The 18,833-nt window shown below is 41.6% G+C and overlaps 1 protein-coding gene across 4 annotated transcripts in view; it reads left to right on the forward strand.

The window, feature by feature from the left end:
* Nucleotides 1-18,833, forward strand: part of NRG1 (neuregulin 1) — a 133,897-nt gene that overhangs the window by 112,268 nt on the left and 2,796 nt on the right. For 2 of the 4 annotated variants that reach the window (XM_026049971.1, XM_026049968.1), the window contains 5 exons: nucleotides 5,534-5,557; nucleotides 9,816-9,918; nucleotides 13,100-13,226; nucleotides 14,880-15,010; nucleotides 15,649-15,852. In XM_026049971.1, the coding sequence (XP_025905756.1) occupies nucleotides 5,534-5,557; nucleotides 9,816-9,918; nucleotides 13,100-13,226; nucleotides 14,880-15,010; nucleotides 15,649-15,852 (589 nt within the window). Of the gene's footprint in view, nucleotides 1-5,533; nucleotides 5,558-7,966; nucleotides 8,000-9,815; nucleotides 9,919-13,099; nucleotides 13,227-14,879; nucleotides 15,011-15,648; nucleotides 15,853-18,833 lie in introns of all 4 variants that reach the window. The other 2 variants (XM_026049970.1, XM_026049969.1) reach the window with 2 other exon arrangements.

Here is an 18,833-nt window from a genome sequence, read left to right on the forward strand (position 1 = left end):
AGAAAGAAAGAAAGAAAGAAAGAAAGAAAGAAAGAGAGGAAGAGAAAAAGAAAAAGAAAAAGAAAAAGAAAAAGAAAAAGAAAAAGAAAAAGAAAAAGAAAAAGAAAAAGAAAAAGAAAAGAAAAAGAAAAAGAAAAAGAAAAAGAAAAAGAAAAAGAAAAAGAAAAGAGAGGGAGGTCATAAACAACAGGGACTGACATTTTTTATTTGTGGGTGGCAGGTGCAAGAGATCCAGTATTTCAGAGCCAGATTAATTGGCCCAAGAAATGTGCCATATAGACCCCCTTTGGAGCTCAACACACACACAAGCACACACACCAAAAGGGAGAAATCTGTCTGTGTGAGACTGCTGGTAGAATCCGCACTGCAGTCAGATCATCGTGTAAGATTTCCCATGGAGGGACTGGTTAATTATTATTAATTGTCAGTGCCATAGCAGAAAGTACACTGAACATTTATTTTCTCTCATTGGCTTTAATAAAATCAAAGGTAAAACATAAGAAAATTGCTTATATTTTATATTTTTAATTCATGTATATTATTCATAATTAATTGTTGTTGGCATCAGATTTTACTATGATCTAAGAGGAGTACAATAGGAAGTATTTTCTTTGATGGATTGCTTGCCAGCATGGAAAGATTTCAGAGACTATAGGGTAGCTTAATTTAATTTCCATTACTGCATAGGATAAAAAGCTGTTAGCATGTGCTGGACATTTTGGAGCCTGAAGAGATGCATAGGTTTTCTTTTACACTGATGGATGAAAAATGTCCATGCATAATTCATAGTGCCCATCATGGAAGTAAACCATGAAATTCCCAAGGGCTGGAGATTAGACCTTCTAGCATTCAAGTGTTTATTTTATTCCCTCTTTTAAAAGCTTTATTAGTGGGAGTTATTTTTAAAGCGCTTCTGGTACCTATGGATTCAAAAATATTTAGGCTACTAAAATGTTTTATTCTATCAAGTGTTAGATTTGAATGGCCTTTTATGTTTGGTGTGATGAAAAGTAAAATTAAAGTTTCCTATACATAGAAGAACCATTTTGAAGTAAATGGTGAAAAAAGATAAGATTCATTTTTTTTTGAAACTCGATTTACCCTTAAAACCATGAAAGAAGTGTATATAGATGATAAATTATTTTTCTTCCTAGAAAAAAAAAAGAGATTTGAGTTCCCCATCTCGTTAGTTTTTCAGTTCCCTCTCTCTGCCTGAGATTTTTAAAGGAATATTTGGGCAGTACACACCATGGGATTTCATGAAGTAGCCTCTATCAAAAAGGCAATGATATTCTCCCCTTGCAGCAGGAGATATGCTCAGTTGCAGGCATTTAAGCCAGTCCAGCCAACATCTCCTTGCAATGCAGTGACATGAGAGGACCCAACAAACTACCTTAAGCTGCTCTGCAAATCCGCAGCAGTGGCTATTGGATTCCAGCTCCACCTGCCTGCCGCACATCTGCAGCATAACGTCAGGTCTCTGAAGTTGCTGCAGACCTTAAAATGACATTTTTGGAAGGGATCCAGGGAGGGTGCAGAAAAATCAATGAAGAAGCATTTATGTGACTTTTTATTATTATGCAAAACACAAGCAGGGCACACAATTAAAAAGGAGACTTGGAATGAGAGTTCTCTCCAGGCATACATTTGATTTGGGGCTGAAAGGCAAGTTCATATTTTGCACCAAGTGTAGCAAGTGATTGATTTTATTTAGATCTACCAAAGCAGCTTTGGCAAATTATAGATAAAACCAGGATGTTAAATAAAGCAAGTGCCAGCAGGAAACACAAATGTGCATGTGAACTATACAGTACTGTCTAATTTTAATTGATTTCAGATGGGACTTTTTTTCCATTTGGAACAGAAGGTTCAATGGGACTCCATGTGAGGCGTTATCTGTTGCTACCTTAAGGCTGCATTTTTGGCTGTTGATAAAAAGCTAGCTTCACAAATCTGCTCTAGAGCCGGTCTTTGTAATACAAAGTCCCAGATTTAACCGTAATTTTGCTGGTGGCCTTTTGCTGGATAAGAACTAGACCAACGCTGACCATTTTGAAAATCCTCCCCAACATGTTGCAAGGCTAACCGGTTTCTCTTGGGATTACTTAGTTTAGCTCTGGAGAATTTGGTTATGGAGACTGAAAAAAATAACCAAGCTAGAGCTCTTGAAAATCAAGAAAATTTAAGAAATGTTTTTCACTTCTGCCACGGGAAGAATGTGGCTGGGAATGGGCATGAGAGAAACTCATGGCGGGCACATGTTGAGGCTGACAGTCCCTGGACAAGCTGGTTTACATTAAATTATAGGGCAAAGCATCAAGGTGAGGAGGTGACAGCCATTCCTCTCACCCTGCTGCAGTCACCTCCAGCACTGCAGCTATGCGGGTCCTCACTTTTACCTCCCCAACACTGCAGATGAGAGGGAATGAAGGAGAAACCGTGCTGGAACGCCCTTCCCTTGAGCAGAGCATCCCAGTCTGACACGCAGTGTTTTCCCCAGTCTCTCCAAGTGAGGACGGGTGGATTTTGGAGAGGCACAGCAGGGGATATGTGCAAATCTGCTGCGTGGGTGCTGGCCAGCAGTTCGTGCCGCATCCGCGTGGCCTGGGTGATGCCAGAGCACCAGCTGTTTTTATGCTGCAGTGGTTTTGACCTTGGAGCTTACAGCCCATAAGACATCAGAAAGTGGTCCGCAGAAGGGCTGCAAAAATGCATGTATTCCACACAGACACATTTTGGGTGTTTTAATTTTCACACTTGATGGAAACAAAGCAGAGCAAATGGAGGGCAATAAAATTAATGCCTTAACATTAGAAGTTCAGGCTGATTTTTTACACTGTGCAGAATAGTCCTTGGATTCAGAAAAAATGGGGAGCCTTAGATTAAGAAAATATTGAAGGCACTAGAGCACAATTGGGGGTAAAATCCTTATCCTTCCAGTGTGTCCCACATGGGCCAAGGACCCCTTTCCAAGGGGTCTGTTTTACTTTACTGGTTACTATATGGTTAGTGCTGGTTAGCATTATATATATCTGTGCTATAAGATGCAACATCACATGGGGCTTACTCTAAGCATCCTCATACAGGGACTGAATATTCAAAATTGTTCCTGCATTCCTAAAGTTGAATATTTCATCATGGGACACTGGTCTAAGCAGTGCTCCCTTTCAGCCCTGCCATTCTTGCTGAACAATCCATCCAGGAAAAGCAGAGGGAAATTCCTGTTTAGGTGATAACTCCTGCTTCATTTCCTCCAGACTTGCTTGGCTGACAAATTAAAGGGGTATTTGGATGAGAGATGAGTAAGGCTGTGATGTACTAAAGGGGTGACCGCATTTCAGCTGTAGCTCAGCTCAACAGCCTCAATTTTCAGTATTTCCAGCAGGACTTGAAAAGTCCTGCATTCAGCATGTGTACTAGTTCAGAAGATTGGCTCCATTCTACATAATTCTAAAGTGATCATATATTTTGGAGGTATTAGATAATATTATGTGAAATTTCCAGTTCTTGATGCACCCTTCATTTGCTGAGACCAAAACTCCAAAGTGATACAAGTAATTTGAAAAATAATTTTGTCCATCTTCTGCCCAAGATTAAGAGGAAGACAGTTTTTCACTATAAATATTTCAGGTAATGTTCATGAAATTCTATAATAAAATATGGGGGTTTATTTAAAAATGACCTATTCTGATTTCTGAGATTTGAACTCATTTTAGAGCAAAGTTTATAGAGGAGCTGTAGGACTTTGCATGCCAGGTTAAAAATAATCTTTTCAGCCTACCATGTAAACGGATTGAGACTTAGGGTTCAAATTGCCTATGCCAACCCAAATGAGGGCATTAGGTATCCTCAAGCACTGCTGGCCAACATGTAGGGGTTTTGGCTTGAGATGGTTCTGTGTATCCTACGTTGTTCTCAACCCAAGTTTCATAAAAGCTGAATTTTCAGAATTATTTATGATGCAGAGAACTAAATTAATAATAAAACCCATGGAGGCTGTGTCCACACAAAGCCATGCTGCTCTGCATGGCTGGAGCATCCAGCCCATCCAGGCCCAGGTTCAGGGCTAAGTGGCTACCTGATGGTCTAGACTGGCCATCCCTACATCTTGGGTGCCTAGCAGCTTAGGGACACAGTTCATGAACACAATATGCACCTTCAGGAAACTTCTTCCAGCATTTCCAATCTGCAGCTGCCCCCAAAAAGCATATAGAAGGAAAGCTGTTGTTAAAAATAATTATATTTCTCATTAAAGCTGCAGACCAAATTTACAATAGGAAACACAATGAATTTAATAAATATGCAATAATACTGGATTAAGTAGGAAAACACCAAAATAATAACCTGTTCAAAGAATGAAAAGTGTTGGGATACTCTGTTTTCTTTTAATCAGGACTAGGAAATGTAGCTATTAATAACAAAGTATAATTAGAGCTTTATGGAGTCTAGTTTTGAATAAGCATGGCATGTTTCTTCAGCATGTTTTCTTGTTAGGGCTTTTAGTAAGAATATATTCCCATTTTAAGTTCCAGGTTCCCACTGAATTATTTGAAATAGAAACTGCATGATATGAATGACTTCCCCCAAAATTAAATTACATCCAGCTAGCAGTCTTGCCTATAAGCAAGCATAAATACAGTAATATAGATGCATGGGCATGTCATTCATTTTATTGAAGACTTAACCAAGCTTTCTATGCAACTAATGTATACTGTTAGCAATGTTCACATAGGCATGTAATACTGGCTCTTTAGGAATAGATCTGGATGAATTCAAGCTTATTTAACCCTTAAAATGTTACTGATTGGCAGGACAGTGTGGGCACTCCTGATGCATACAAACTGTTTAAAAAATCCACCCAGTCAGCAAATTAGGATTGGATTTAAAATTAAAATCGAATGAGGACAAAAGAACAAGCTGAAAGCAAGAGTGGTCATGGTGTTGGCCCCATGGGACGAGGACGGGGATTTTGGCAGGAGTTGTCCCTCTGCGATTTGTCAGCAAGACCTTCCTAGCACCCCAGGCAATGGGTGCTTCCCATGGCCCGTTTGGGTTGTCCACCTGGCCCATGTTCCTTCCCATGACCTGGATGAGCTGGGGAAGCTGATTTAGGCACCAGGTCTGCACTCGGAGAGACACGGGAAGAGGATGCTCAACCCTTTTGGGTAGGGATGCCTCTCCCTATATGGCCACACCTGGAAACTGCTCTCACACGGCACCCTTGAGCCATGGTCCCGCTCCCCTCAGTAAGATCTTTAAGGGTTAATGGTTCCCACTGCATCGTGCCTACTCAGGTACCTTATACATATTTTGGTGTGTAGCCCTCCCAAAAGCTCTGGTCATGTCACTTACAAGGGCATACTTGAGCACTGCCCATGTAATCACATGCCCTCTAGGTCCTGTTCCATGTGCAGACACAGAATAGCCATAATACTCATGTGTGATTTGTTTTTTGAGTACAGTGTATTGCTCTTTTCTGAAACTTTTTTCCTTTTTTCTTTCTTTTTTTTTTGTCAACTTTCTGCATTGGCAGAGCATCTTGGGATTGAATTTATGGGTATGGACCAATCATTCCTTTTAGTCTTCAGAATTTAGAGTCTGAGAGATAATTCCTCCCCCCGTTTTTTTTTTTCCTCCACCACCCCTTTTCAATTCCTAACCAATTTCTTTATGCTTTAGAAGGGATCATACAGCTATAACAACAACCCCCTGTGGAAATATGAGCAGCAGTCAGCTCACTAGAATGGTAATAGTGACAGGATAGTCCAGATATAAAATATTTCAGGAACTACAGAAGTAATCACAAGATACTGCACCTTCCTTTTTATGTTGTAATTTTGGCTAGTTTTGGCATCTGCTTTTGACAATTTCATCTAGGATTTCTGGATTTTGGAAATACTTGCTGAATGCATTAGGCAAAGTGGCTAACAGAGTCTATAAGAAAAAAAAAAATGATAAGCTTATAACTGATAAGCCACTCAAAATTCCACAATTCTGCAGCTTTGAGCCCTGATAGCCAAGTAACGGTTTATGTCTAAATCCAGAGTAAAGTAGCTAAAGCAGATGCATATACATATGCAGAAAATATATGTATATATACATATATGTGTGTGTGTGTGTTACTAGGCGTGCAGATAGACACTGACTTGAAAGCCACTTAAGAATTTAAGTAGAAGGTTACACACAAGCTCGAGATCCTCAAGTCAGAAAGTACATTCAATATCTCCTGTAACAAGTCCATACTGCACCCAACCAAGAACATTGACAGTGAGCAGCAGTTTTACAAGAGAGCTAAAATCCTCTTCATATATAGACTACACTTACCTGATGAACGTTTAGTAATCAGGGATACACATAATGCATCTCTTGAGTAAGCTGACAGTAGGAATCCCGCTTGGTTTTAGTTTGAATTGTCAATGGTTTAGAAGAACTAGCTGCTGATCCTTTGCAAATAGTATTAGCTTACATACTTATTGAAAATGCCCACAGGAAATGGCATTACCTTAATCTGTGAACTGTAAAACACCCATCATAAATCTGAATTTAAAAAATCCCTCACAAACCAGAGTATTTGGATTATTATTGCAAGATAATAGTAATTTGCAGTTGTAAGTATGAGATTGCAGTAGAAGATACATGGCTACATTAATATGTGATGAATTAAGATCTTTTTTTTAAAGAAAGTCTTAAAATTATACTCTCTTTATCAAACTTTATCAGTAACTGTGCAAGATTTTTTTTAAGCATTTTCAACAGCCTCTTGAAAACTACTCCTCGGAATTGTTTAACAGATCCCCAGACAATCGTAAGGTGAAAAACTTTAAAACAGAATGAAATTAAGACCTTATATACCATCAATTATATATAAATTAGGGTGACATGAAATTGATTGCATAATGTGCATGTCTGAAAGACTGCACATGGAAGGATTTAATATCTTGATTTAAAACTCATTTTACTAGCTTTTTTCTAGGAAAAGAAAAGAAATATTCAAGTTATTTTTAATATTTAACAGGCGAAAACGATTGCTAAACACTCACTGCACACACATTTCTCTGCAGGCTTTTCCCCACAGCTGCTATTAATTTCTTCCAAGCACTTTAAGCTCAGTGTGTTTCCCATTGCTGAATGTCATTAACGGGCTCTGCAAATGTCACACCAGCCTGGCAGAGACCTGCAACAAGCCCCAGTAGCCCCCACGGCATGAGCAAGGTGGTTGAGCGTAACCAGCACGTTGCCTTCCCACCATGACTTCCTCCTCCTCTCCCTCCTCATCTGCAAAAAAAAGGAGTTGATGTTTATTTATTCCTTTTTCTTCCACGAGCTAACAGCTGAAAGCATGGCCCACCCCCAAAAACAAAGACCCAACGTGCTGAGAGCACTCCAAATTTGCCCCAAAATACTGCTTAGCGCAATTCTCCTGTTTCCTGTTACATCCTCATAATACCCCATTTCCATGGCTAACTAATAAGTGCTTTCAGAAGGGGCGAAACGGGAAGGGGCCACATGCCACTAACTAGCCTAGGTGAGAAGTTATGCTGTATGAGAAATCCCTTCACACTCAGCTTCAGTCTTTTATTTTCTTTATCCCTAAGCATTTCTTCACTCTGTTTCCTTCCAGTATTACGCATGCTGTGCCAGGCCTGCAGCTGACTTATCAACCCTTAACCTTGTCGTTCCCTGTATTTCACCGTATTCCATCTCTTCTCTTTCTCTCTCTCCTGATTTTGTTTGGTTTGGAGTTTCTGCCCTTTCCTCCCTCCCTTTTTTTTTTTTTTTTTTTTTTTTTTGTTGTTGTTGTTGACTTTCTGTTCTTGGAGTTATGATTTGTTTTCTTTAATACGTTTTTGCAGCATCCTAGTTTTACCAAACTCACTTCTTCTCCCCCCAACCCTTGTTAATAATCAGTGCTATTAATTTTGTCTGATGGTGCTCATGATCTGTTTGTCGGTGTTTTGGTTTGCAGTGGGGTTGGCTTGTAGGAAGAATTCTTTCAAGGGTAAGGTGCATTGTATCAGAGAAATTAAGATTTCTTTTCATTTGCTTGTTGGTTTCTTGGAAGATTTTCCATTTGCCCTGAATCCTGGGCAGCAATATCTGCTTTGAGACTGGAAAATCTTGATGGGCTCAAACCCACATGATATTCAGCACATCTCAGCAGTGGGTATTGACTAATGCCGGCGCTGGCGCATAGCCATGCAAGAACAGTTGGCCATGCCATTTATTGAATTAATTAGCAGGTTTCCACATGGGTGAATTGCAGTGCTCAACACCATATTTCTGATGCATAGCTGCAGCAGCCTCACTACCGCATTAAAAGTTATAATAGACACCAAACACCTTTTATCACCCCAAAATCTGCCATGGCGCCCAAATTTCCGCAGTTTAACCCTTTGCTGATTGAAGATCTGGGCTCAGGTTTAGTGAAGCAAATCTTTTAAGCCTCGAGCCTGGACAGAGATTGGTTGCATATGTGTGATGGCCAATACCCTGCACATGGAAGTGGTCTATCTACCCCCTGGCAGTAAGCCTTGTATGTTCATGTGAGACAAGATGGGCCAAAACAGCAATAACCTATGTCCTCCCAAGACGAATCATGCTACCATTTATCTTTGTGATAACATGAAGCTATGTGGCATTTAATCTTCTTTTTTTGATCACTTGTTGGTATTGCTGCTGTGGTCAAAATTGCACTATAGTCTAATGACACCCTCTAGTGTGCTTGCTCCAAGGCAAATTTACTGGACTGAATAGTTAATCAAAAACAAGACACAAGAAAAACCCAAGCCAAGTCATCCATTTCTGTCCTAAAAGTAGGAGTGAACATCCACATTCATTTAGCTAACTCTTGTGTCAACACAGAGCACGTCTCCAGTTCATGTAACATTTCCCTAGTACAACACACAGCGGTGGGTTTTTCCAAGCAGGAATGTGAGAGTAGCTCCAATCCAAACATTACTGGTGCTACCAGCTCCCTCATTAGAGTGAAATATCTCTTATGAATGAGATCATCAGCCTTGTGTAACAACTTCTCCTCATTGAGCAAGTTGCCACTCTAGATAGAGCATTTCCTTTGCTAGGAATTAAGAGATGTAAGTAGAGAGCCAGTATTTCTCTGATACAAGGCATTGTTAGTTGTTGATACCACTGTGTTTTTGTGGGGCACTGGAGAAACAGTCTGACTTTTACAAGCAGATCTCAAAACTTTGTTTCACTTCCATTGGTGATATAAGTACAAGCCAAGCTCATGTCTCAAATGTAGAAGATATTTTGAAATCTCTCCTGTAAAGACCACTGAGATATAAATTGACATGAGGGCAAAAAGCAGCATTGGATTAAAAAAAAAAAAAAGAAAAAAAAAAAAAGAAGAAGAAAATTAGAAAATAAGTTGATCACAAGGTCCATAAAATTGGCTTTTATTCCAGCAGTCTTTGCAAGAGAAAATCTTCCAAAGTGTTTGCAAACTCATGTTATTACTTTAGTGCACTGCATTTTTATTTCCAGAAAATGCTGAATGTTTGTCAACTGTAGAGTTGTTTCTTTCGTATTATTTTTGTTAACATTAAAAAAAAAAAAGATTAATTCTGACTTTATTTGGATGGATGCTCACTAGTCCCCAGTAATTTGCTGAGAGCTTAAGTTATAGCCCTGCTCCTCTCACAGTCCAAAATGAGTTTGCCTGAAGTGTGGTGGTTGTGTTTTGGTGTGACTGTGTGGATCTGTGCCGTGGTGTGTAGCATGCCAAATGTTGACCATGTATTTCTTGCCGAGCCGCCCTTCACGTCGTGACCTTCTCTGTTTTTGTCCCTTTCTAGAAGCTGAGGAACTGTACCAGAAACGCGTGCTGACCATAACTGGCATTTGCATTGCTCTCCTAGTGGTTGGCATCATGTGTGTGGTGGCCTACTGCAAAACCAAGTAAACTTTCCTCTTTCTTTTTATATCTATGATCATTGGTCAGGGCTTTTCCTGTTGACTGTAGTTCTTGCTCCTTTGAGAGTGAAGTTGCACTCTGTGTTTCTCCAGACTTGGGTCAAAGAGACAAACATATAACTAAAATACTTTTGTCTAAGCCAGGTGGGTACAATTGTCTATGTCAAACATCAGTGCAAAAATAACACAGATATATGGCACATTCCTCACCTTTTGAGTGTAGAATGAGTGAATTTGCTGACTTTCAGTTCTTCATTTACTGTACATTCATGCTTTCTCCAGCTGAGAGGGAGTAAATCACAACACTGGAATCATTTTGATATCCAGCAGTAAATTTTAAAGATCAGCCTAGATGCTCTGTATTTGAAAGCAAAGTTAACAGCAGCAAGAGTTAATAAATACCAAAGGCCAAAGAACTGAACAGAAAAGTGCTCCCAGTGCAAAAATGTGCCGTTAAATGCATTCTGTGATGTCTCCATAAATTATTGGGGGCAACTCTCAAAGATGCAAACAGGCATTTTGGACCATAAATTTTACATAGTATCAGCAGAGTATGTGCTGGCAAATGTGCCTGCTGCTTTTATAAATCTCCCCACCAAAACACAAAACAAACTTATTGTAAATCTTACACATTTGTGTAAATCTGTAGATTTACTGTCTTGATCTTGATTTGCAATTGCTTTGGGTTTCCTTGTAAGATTTTACTTCAGGCCTCATCAGTGATTGATGCAGTGGAAAGCGGGCACAGAGCAGTTACCCTTCTTTAACTACACACACATTGCTCCCAACCAGAAGCTTCCTGCCAATAGTCTGCTGGGAGTTAGGAACCACTGAAATAACAATAAGCAGATCAGTTATCATCTTTGCAAATGACAACTGGCAAACCAGGGCAGCTAAACAAAAATTTTTGTGATCCAAAGTTTGCTGAAACCAGTGAAGGGATACTCATGAATCGCAACAAATGTAGAGTCAGGACGTTGACATGCATTTTTTTTTCTATGAAGAGCTCCTAGAATCCATCAGGAGCAAGGATGGTTTGTCAGAGTTTCCCCAGGACCTCTGGGATCATTTACAGCCAGGGGTAAAATGTATTCATTTATGTCTGGAGAGATTGAAGGGGAGCGGCCCATTCCTGGCCCTCCAGATGCAGCAGCACTGCTGTCCAAGAGCTGTTTTCCATGTGTGCCTTCCTCCTGCTGAGGGAAAACCCAGAAATGCAAGGAAATTCTGCAATGGGCAGAGGAAAACACAGTAAAGAATATGAAATGCCCTAGATCTTGTGGGTCTCTCTGCAAGAGATGCTGCTGGGCAAGTGCTAAGATCTTCTAACACCACATCTTGATTCAGATGTGCTTTATTTGCAAATCTGATTAAATTGCAAATTAAGGTAATTACCTTAATAAGGAGACTTGACATAAAAAGTGAAGCACTCATTCACATTCCCATTTTTCATTCCTCTCAGTTTCCCAGAGTTCCACAGTTTTTAGTTAACTTTCATTAGCTAGAGGACAAATGTCACACAGAGAAGCATGGAAAATGCAAATATATGGATCGCTGAAGGTCAAAAATTTTGTGGATTCCTAGGGACAGACTCCCAAGGCTTTTGGGCCCATAGATGATGAACATCACGTGTCCAATGTGATGGCTAGCTAGCTGTAGCCTAGTTATTCTCCAAAGAGAAATCCCACACAGACCAAGGACTGGCTCGCACGGGGACAGCAGCAATCTCAAAGCAGCAGTGGATGCTAAAACCATTCATACAGAGTCACATAAATTAACTGTCATCCTCTCTCCAAGCACATACACACAGAGTGTAAAAATACAGCATGTCAAGCGGTGTTTTCTTTGTCTTTAAGCTTCCCTGGCTATCGAGCATCAACATTTTTGTAGTTTTCCCTCCCCTCTCCATTCTGGCAAGTCTGAAATAGTCCCCTTGAGTTCAGAACGGGTTTGAAAGTGGTTATATTCTTCGGTGTCCTGTCCTGCCAAAAATATCTGCAGTTCTGCATACAGCTTAGGGAACTGTGTGTGTTTCAGCTCTTGCCACAGCCAAGGTCATACACACTCTGCAGTGCATTGGAGCCGGCATCCTCCTTTTATTTCCATAGATCCTGTGGCAGGATGGTGGACATTTTCCAGTTTAATCAGACAAAAGTGGGGAATACTGATAAATTAAGTGTGAAACTGAACAGCAGTATCCACAGTGACTTATTCTGATTTTAAATCTAGTGCATTTTGCATGGCTTCCATGGTTTCAGGCGTTAGCACACTGCAACCTTTGTTGCTGACAGCTCCTAATGATGTCCTAAAAGTTCTCCAGAGGAGATCCCAAAGGGTTAGCAAATGGGAAAGCAGCACTTCAGGTCTGGGCACAAGAAGTGTCCAAGTCAGCAATGGCACTGGCATGGAAGATGGATGGATCTGCTGAATGCATTAACAGCCCTGACATCCATCTGGTAATCATTCGGTTCCAGAGTTAATCTGATGTTGCAGAAAGGAAATCTTTCTGAGCCTGCAGACTCAGGCATGCCTTGCACACTCACTCACTTTGCACTTGGGAGACTTGGCTACCTTGTCTTCTTTAAAACTTTTAAATGGAAGCTGAAGCTCTGGAGTGCACTCCGGCCATAGGGGACAAATGCTGTGAAAAGTGTCTGTCTGCAGTATCTCAGATGGCCTGAGTCCTGGTGCCTTTGTCATTAACATATGACTTGCTCTGCCTAAGAGAACAAAAATAAAAACTGCAGAAATAAGCATAACTCAGTGAGGTATCAAAAATGTGACTTGGCCTTGGTGAGGATGGCAGGATGGCTGGTTAAAATCCCTGCCCCTCTTCCAGTCAAATGCAGAGAAGCTCTCTTCATGAGATGGGGTGCAGCTTGGAAATGTCTTTCTTCTTCCTCTCACTTTTTCATGTCCCTCTGTGGTCTGCTCACTCTTGGAAAGGCTCCCACACATCTTTCCCTCTCTGCAGGTCCCCACAGCCCCAGCTGCAATTAGATCTGAGGTGTTAGGAGTTACTCTGAGACCTTGCAGCAGTGGGGGAAGTGTTGGCTATAGAGTGCATTTATATTATTGTTATCATCATCTTCATCATCATCATCACACTGGAAGGTGCAGCTGCTTTCCTTTGTCCACTAAGACCATTCCTGTGTTCCGTCTGCAGGAAGCAGAGGAAGAAGTTGCACGACCGCCTTCGGCAGAGCCTGCGCTCGGAGAGGAACAACATGGTGAACATGGCCAATGGTCCACACCACCCCAACCCGCCGCCAGATAACGTCCAGCTAGTCAATGTAAGTTTTACTGCCCGTGTTTAAGACCAGATTGCTTGAACTGTGGTAAAATTTGTCCCACGGCTTTTGAATTTGTAACTTGTAACTGCGCCAGACTGGTGACTGGTATCTCTTGGCTTTCTCAACCCAGAGTCATTTAGAAGTTAAGCCATAAACATTCAGTAAAAAGAGAAGTATTTCCTCAGAAAAAATAAAAAAAATGAATAACAGCATGAGAATAGGACTGAGTGTGTGCAAAGGGATCATTTACTTCAAGCAGATATTGGCTTATTCTTCCTACTGGCTTGATGACTGGTTACTGACTTGATGGCTGGTGAGTAGAGCAGGCCCCTTTGATCTGGAGCACGACCCATGAACTTGTGCTTCAATCTCCAAGACACCAGGAGCACCCAGGGAACTGGGCTCATTGTATTTCCAGTTTCTGTAGTCCTCCAAAACAGGCTTCTCATCCAAAACAGAAATGACAATATGGGACTTTTGATTGAGGAAGGCAAAGAAGTTAGGTATCGTTAACCAAAATACTGCGTAAGAAAAAAAGCAACAAGGAGTTAAAAAAATAAAAAGCTTTGGGAGTAGAAGCTTGGATAAAAACCTCACTTGGACAGTAGCACAGGACGCGTGCTTGGCCAGTGAGATGAGCCTGAGGCAGATACTCCACCAGCATCCCTGCAGCCTCTTGCCAGAGCGAGGCGCCAAGCGGGCTCCTGCTCAGGGCCTGCTCTGGCCTCTCCCAGAGCCAGGGCTCACCCCATGGACTCGCCCTCTCTCGGGGCTCGCCCCGTGCTCAGCCGCTTCTTCCTCTCCAGCCATCCCAGCAGGAGCCCTGTGTCCGGGGAGGAAGGCCGGGCCTTCCTGCGGCCTTGTGCTTACCCCGCTCCGCTGCTCCATCGTCACGTCAACGTCAGTGGCAGCCCAGCACAGGGGGGAGCCCTGGCTACAAGAAGCCCATGGCAACACTCCCACTGGCCCCGGCTAAAGCCAAGACTCATTTTCAGGAGAGCTCAACTTCCAGCATCTCCCCTGCGCAGTCGGGATGTTAAAAGTGGGGAAAGCAGGAGTTCCCATTGAGAAGAGAGAGGCCCACCAGCAAACAGGGTTTCTGGTGAGCTCAGAGGAGACCCCAGAGAAAGCCTGGGTGCTGCTCGTCCCCAGTACCATCTGCACAGGGCTTTGGGGCCCTGAACTGCTGGTGGCTCCGTTCTGTGAGGGGTATCCCTTGGCACTGAAAACAACCATTTCCTGGCCAGATTCTTACAGTGCAATGAACAAATGGATTAATTAAGTGCTGCTGTGTTCTCCATCAGAGAACAGTGTTTTTGATGTATGTAGTAGCAATGGGTGGATTGCCTTTCCAAGTCTTTGTCCACGAGGACTTCTCATTTCCGTGTAACATATGCATGTTGTTTATAGCATGGTTGGGATGAAGCCCTTCACTAATTTCCTCATTTGTTCCCTTCTGTTTTTAGTTTAGAGAAGAAGTGTGCACAGAGTTGTATATGAACGCGCTGAAGCGTGCTTGGGTGACAAAGCTTGTGCTTTGCTCTCTGTAGGAAAAACGGTCGTTGTGAAAAGAGCAAACAGCAAGAAATATGTCTGCAGATGTGCTGTGAATTCCGGGCTGTAAACCTGTGATTTGTCTGGTTATTTTTTCAGCAGTACGTTTCGAAAAATGTGATCTCCAGCGAGCATGCTGTTGAGCGAGAAACGGAGACATCATTTTCCACAAGCCACTACACTTCAACCACACATCACTCCACGACAGTCACCCAGACACCCAGCCACAGGTACTGGAGTGGGGACACAAACTGCACCTGTAGTCTCAGTTCTCTTGTGGTTGCATGAACAGAAAAGATGTGTTAAAAGATCTTGGAAGGGCTCCCACACATCTTTCCCCCTCTGCAGGTCCCCAGAAAGATCCAGAAAATGTAAACCAAGAAAATATATGTCCTCTCTCATACGGTTTTAATTATATGGTATGATGGTCTTTGATGTAATGTCATCTAACCAGTTGTCTTTTAAAGTGGTTGAAAAGACCTTTTTTCACTGATTGATATTCCAATACTGATACTGGGAATTTTAGTATAAATTAGTATGGATTTTAGTTGTGATTTCTAGTATGAATTTTCAGTGACAACAAGACTTTTGTTTTAAAGAGTGGTCACTGCTCCTGATAGCTGGAAACTGTCCTCCTCTTCCCCTTCTCCTAAGCTTGCATAACCATCTTGCTGCACTTGGGTTCACACAACTCTCAAAACTCTGGAGTTCCAGTTCAGGAGAAGCTTCTAGAAAAAACTTCTAGAAACTTCTAGAAACTCCTCTAAAAGTTTCTCCTAACCCTGTCCTAAACTGCTGGTCCACGTCCTCCTGGTTCGTCTTTCCAACCAAACCACTGTCTCATGCCTCCCTTTCTCTCCTTCTACAGTTGGAGTAACGGTCACACCGAGAGCATCCTCTCCGAGAGCCGCTCCGTGCTGGCAAGCTCTTCCATGGAAAATAGCCGGCACGCCAGCCCCGGGGGGCCACGCGGGCGCCTCAACGGCATCGGCGGCCCCCGCGAGAGCAGCAGTTTCCTCCGGCATGCGAGAGAGACCCCGGACTCGTACCGAGACTCTCCCCACAGCGAAAGGTACTGCAGCCACCTGATCCATAAAGCGTGGTTGAAAGTCTTCCCTCGTGGCCTTTTCCAAGTTTAGTCCTTGCAGGCAGAAGGTCACATATGGATAAGGTCCTTATCCTTGTAAGGTCCACTTGTCAGAAATCTTTACTGTAAAGTACACAGTTTGCAAGCCAGGAGAAGCCAGGCCATTATTAAATCAAGAGTAATTACAAGCAAAGCTGGCTGGGCAGTTTCCAGCAAAATAATTTTTTCCCAGAAAAGACTGGTTCATTGATACCTAAGGTGTGCCTTGAAATAGATCCGTTGAGAAAAAGCTTTTACTGGAAAAGTCTTCTCACCATCAAAACTCTCTTCAGTGTTCTCAGTCTTTATTTAACTACTCTGGGGCCATCTCATGCTTTTGAAATAAAAACCCAGCCCAGAATTTTTGATCCCAGCAATCAAGAGAAGACAAACCATTTCTGGATTGGTTCTTTGTGAACCGTGAAATTGCAAGGGGTTTGATCTTGTGGGAAGTCCACGACATCAAAAATATAATCAGATAGGCCCCAGGGGGGCTGAGTGGCATGGGAGACATGTCGTTGGTTTCCATAAAAATGACTGTGCAAGGGGAGGAGAAGCCATTTCCATGGTGTTCCCACCACTACACGAAGAATTGTATATCAGCAGGGCAATGAACCATGGCTGTGAGCTCTCTAAGCACAGCGGGACCATGCTAAGCATCATGAATCCAGCCCTCTTCTTGCTGTAGGTTTCTTGTGAAAAAGCAACTGTAATTTGCCACGGAATTTAATTTTCAGGAAGTGTGGCTCACATGACATAAACAGCCATGGCCCCAATCCAGGAGAGCACTTAAACACATGATTAACTTTTAATCATGTGAGTAGTCCCATTGAAAACAGTGTGATTACTCATATGGGTAAAGCTCAGCACGTACTTAAGTGCTTTGCTGGATCAGGCCCTATAGCAATAAATATTGCGTTGTCTTTCGCTTGGGATCCACAGGGGCTACACTGCCACACTGCCACATGCAGATGACATACATTATACCTTAGTATATTGGGGGCTTTACAGGTGAGGAGCAGTTTCTGGATTTCCTTGAATAGTCAAAGCAGCGCTATGTTATAAGCTATGTATATTTTATAGGGGAAAGAGGAAGGTGTGCCTTTCCATTTCAATTAGAAGAAAGAAGTTTTTTTGCAAATTACTGCGTTTCTTGAAAATTACTTTACAGAGGAGAAAGAACAGCATTTCTGTGGGAATTCACAAGGATCTGTTGGCTTAGCCTATGCCTGAGATTCAGAATACAGAAGATATTTCCCTGGGCATTGAATTAGGCCTCATCTATTTTTAGCCTGCAGGAAATACATGGCAGATTATTTCTTAGAGATGGATTGCATGTATGCATGTGTATATAAGAGAGAAAATGAGAGTTATTTGCAACTAAAATGACTCTGAAACATAAAAGAATGCGCAAGCTAACAAATGATTTCCTGAAGCAATCAAATGTTGCTGTGCAGTAAATTAGTAAATCAGAGCTGCATTCCTTTTACCCTCTGAAATGCCTCAAAATTTTGGAATAAATTCAGAATAGACTTTAGCAGACTGACTGTGACATTCCTCCATTGGAACACACAACATAAGTGAGGTCACCTATATTTTTGAGATTTGTTAGCCACCTTAAGCAGAGGAGCTCATAAGTACCATCTCTGCTGCAGAGGCTGGGTTATATGATGAAGTTAGCAGTATCTAGCTAGCTAATGTCTGTCAACAGAGTGTGGACACACTCTGAGCCCCTTTCAATGCACCAGCTTGGTTCATCTCATTTGCCATGAAAAGGATTTGAACTACTGCTTTTTAGCCTTCCCTTTGGGATAGGCTTGGAATAGAACTGTGGATGTTCAGCTCTTCTGTATCAGCTCACAGACAGTAGTTAGGAAAAACTATCCCATTACAGTGTGTGAAAATATACCAAAACTGTAAATGCAAAATGTATTTCGCGTATGTGAAATGCATAAATACTTTTATTGTGATGGAATAGTACCAAATATGTTCAGCAAACTTTGATTTTCTTGACACAGTGGAGTTCAGCTAACCTTGTTCTATTAAGGCACTATGTCCACTGCTGTATCAGCTGGAGAAGTAGAAAGGTTTCAGTTCTCAGCAATTCAAAATTTTTAAAATGATGAAAAGGTCACTAATGTGTGGGAGAAAAAGAAAAGTTTTCATTCATTCAGTGCACAGACTTACCAATTCACATTTTCTTTTCCTGGTGGCTAGCTAGGTGAGTAGCTCAATTAATTTCCATACATAACTCTAGGATTTTTATTAATTTCCTATTTTTTGGTTGCTGTAAATCTGTGTACCTCTACTGAAAGCTTTTTACTCTGTATCCCATCAGTTCAGGATCTGTCCTTGTCTATCTCATAACTCTGTCTTAGTTAAGGGGAATATATGAACCAAATCAACCAAAAATATGAATTCATTTTTTTTTCATAATTTCAGACTCAAATAAATAAATCGGTAATGAAAAACTAAGTAACTTCATCAACCACAGCCTATCATGTCCCATTGGGATTCTTATTGTGTGAGAGCTTTGAAAGATTTTGAATTAGGACACAGATGAAATTCAAGCAGGTGAACTTTGGATAAGAGGGAAAATAAAACCAAGCTATGCAAAATGTCATGTCAGGCACTGTGCCTTTGACCAAAGATTTTTAGGCAGACCTTGCCTGTCAGGAAACAGCATGACTTCATAGCATCTCACACAGTTGTACTAATTCAAACCAGCTGAGAGTCTTACTTTTTTTGTCTTCTTCCCCTGAAAATAAAAGCTCTATGATGGCACCTGAGTGCCCCTTTCAAAAATCGCCTTTAAACACTACCCTTCCTGCAGGAATTGTGATGAGATAGGGGCAAATTTAGCAGAGAGAAGCTAGACAGCCCTGTGTGTCAGCACTTGTTCCCACAGGAGGATGAATTATGGTTCA

Source organism: Nothoprocta perdicaria, unplaced genomic scaffold (assembly GCF_003342845.1).
Source record: "Nothoprocta perdicaria isolate Ctin4 unplaced genomic scaffold, notPer1 scaffold_63, whole genome shotgun sequence".
NCBI classification, from domain to species: domain Eukaryota; kingdom Metazoa; phylum Chordata; class Aves; order Tinamiformes; family Tinamidae; genus Nothoprocta; species Nothoprocta perdicaria.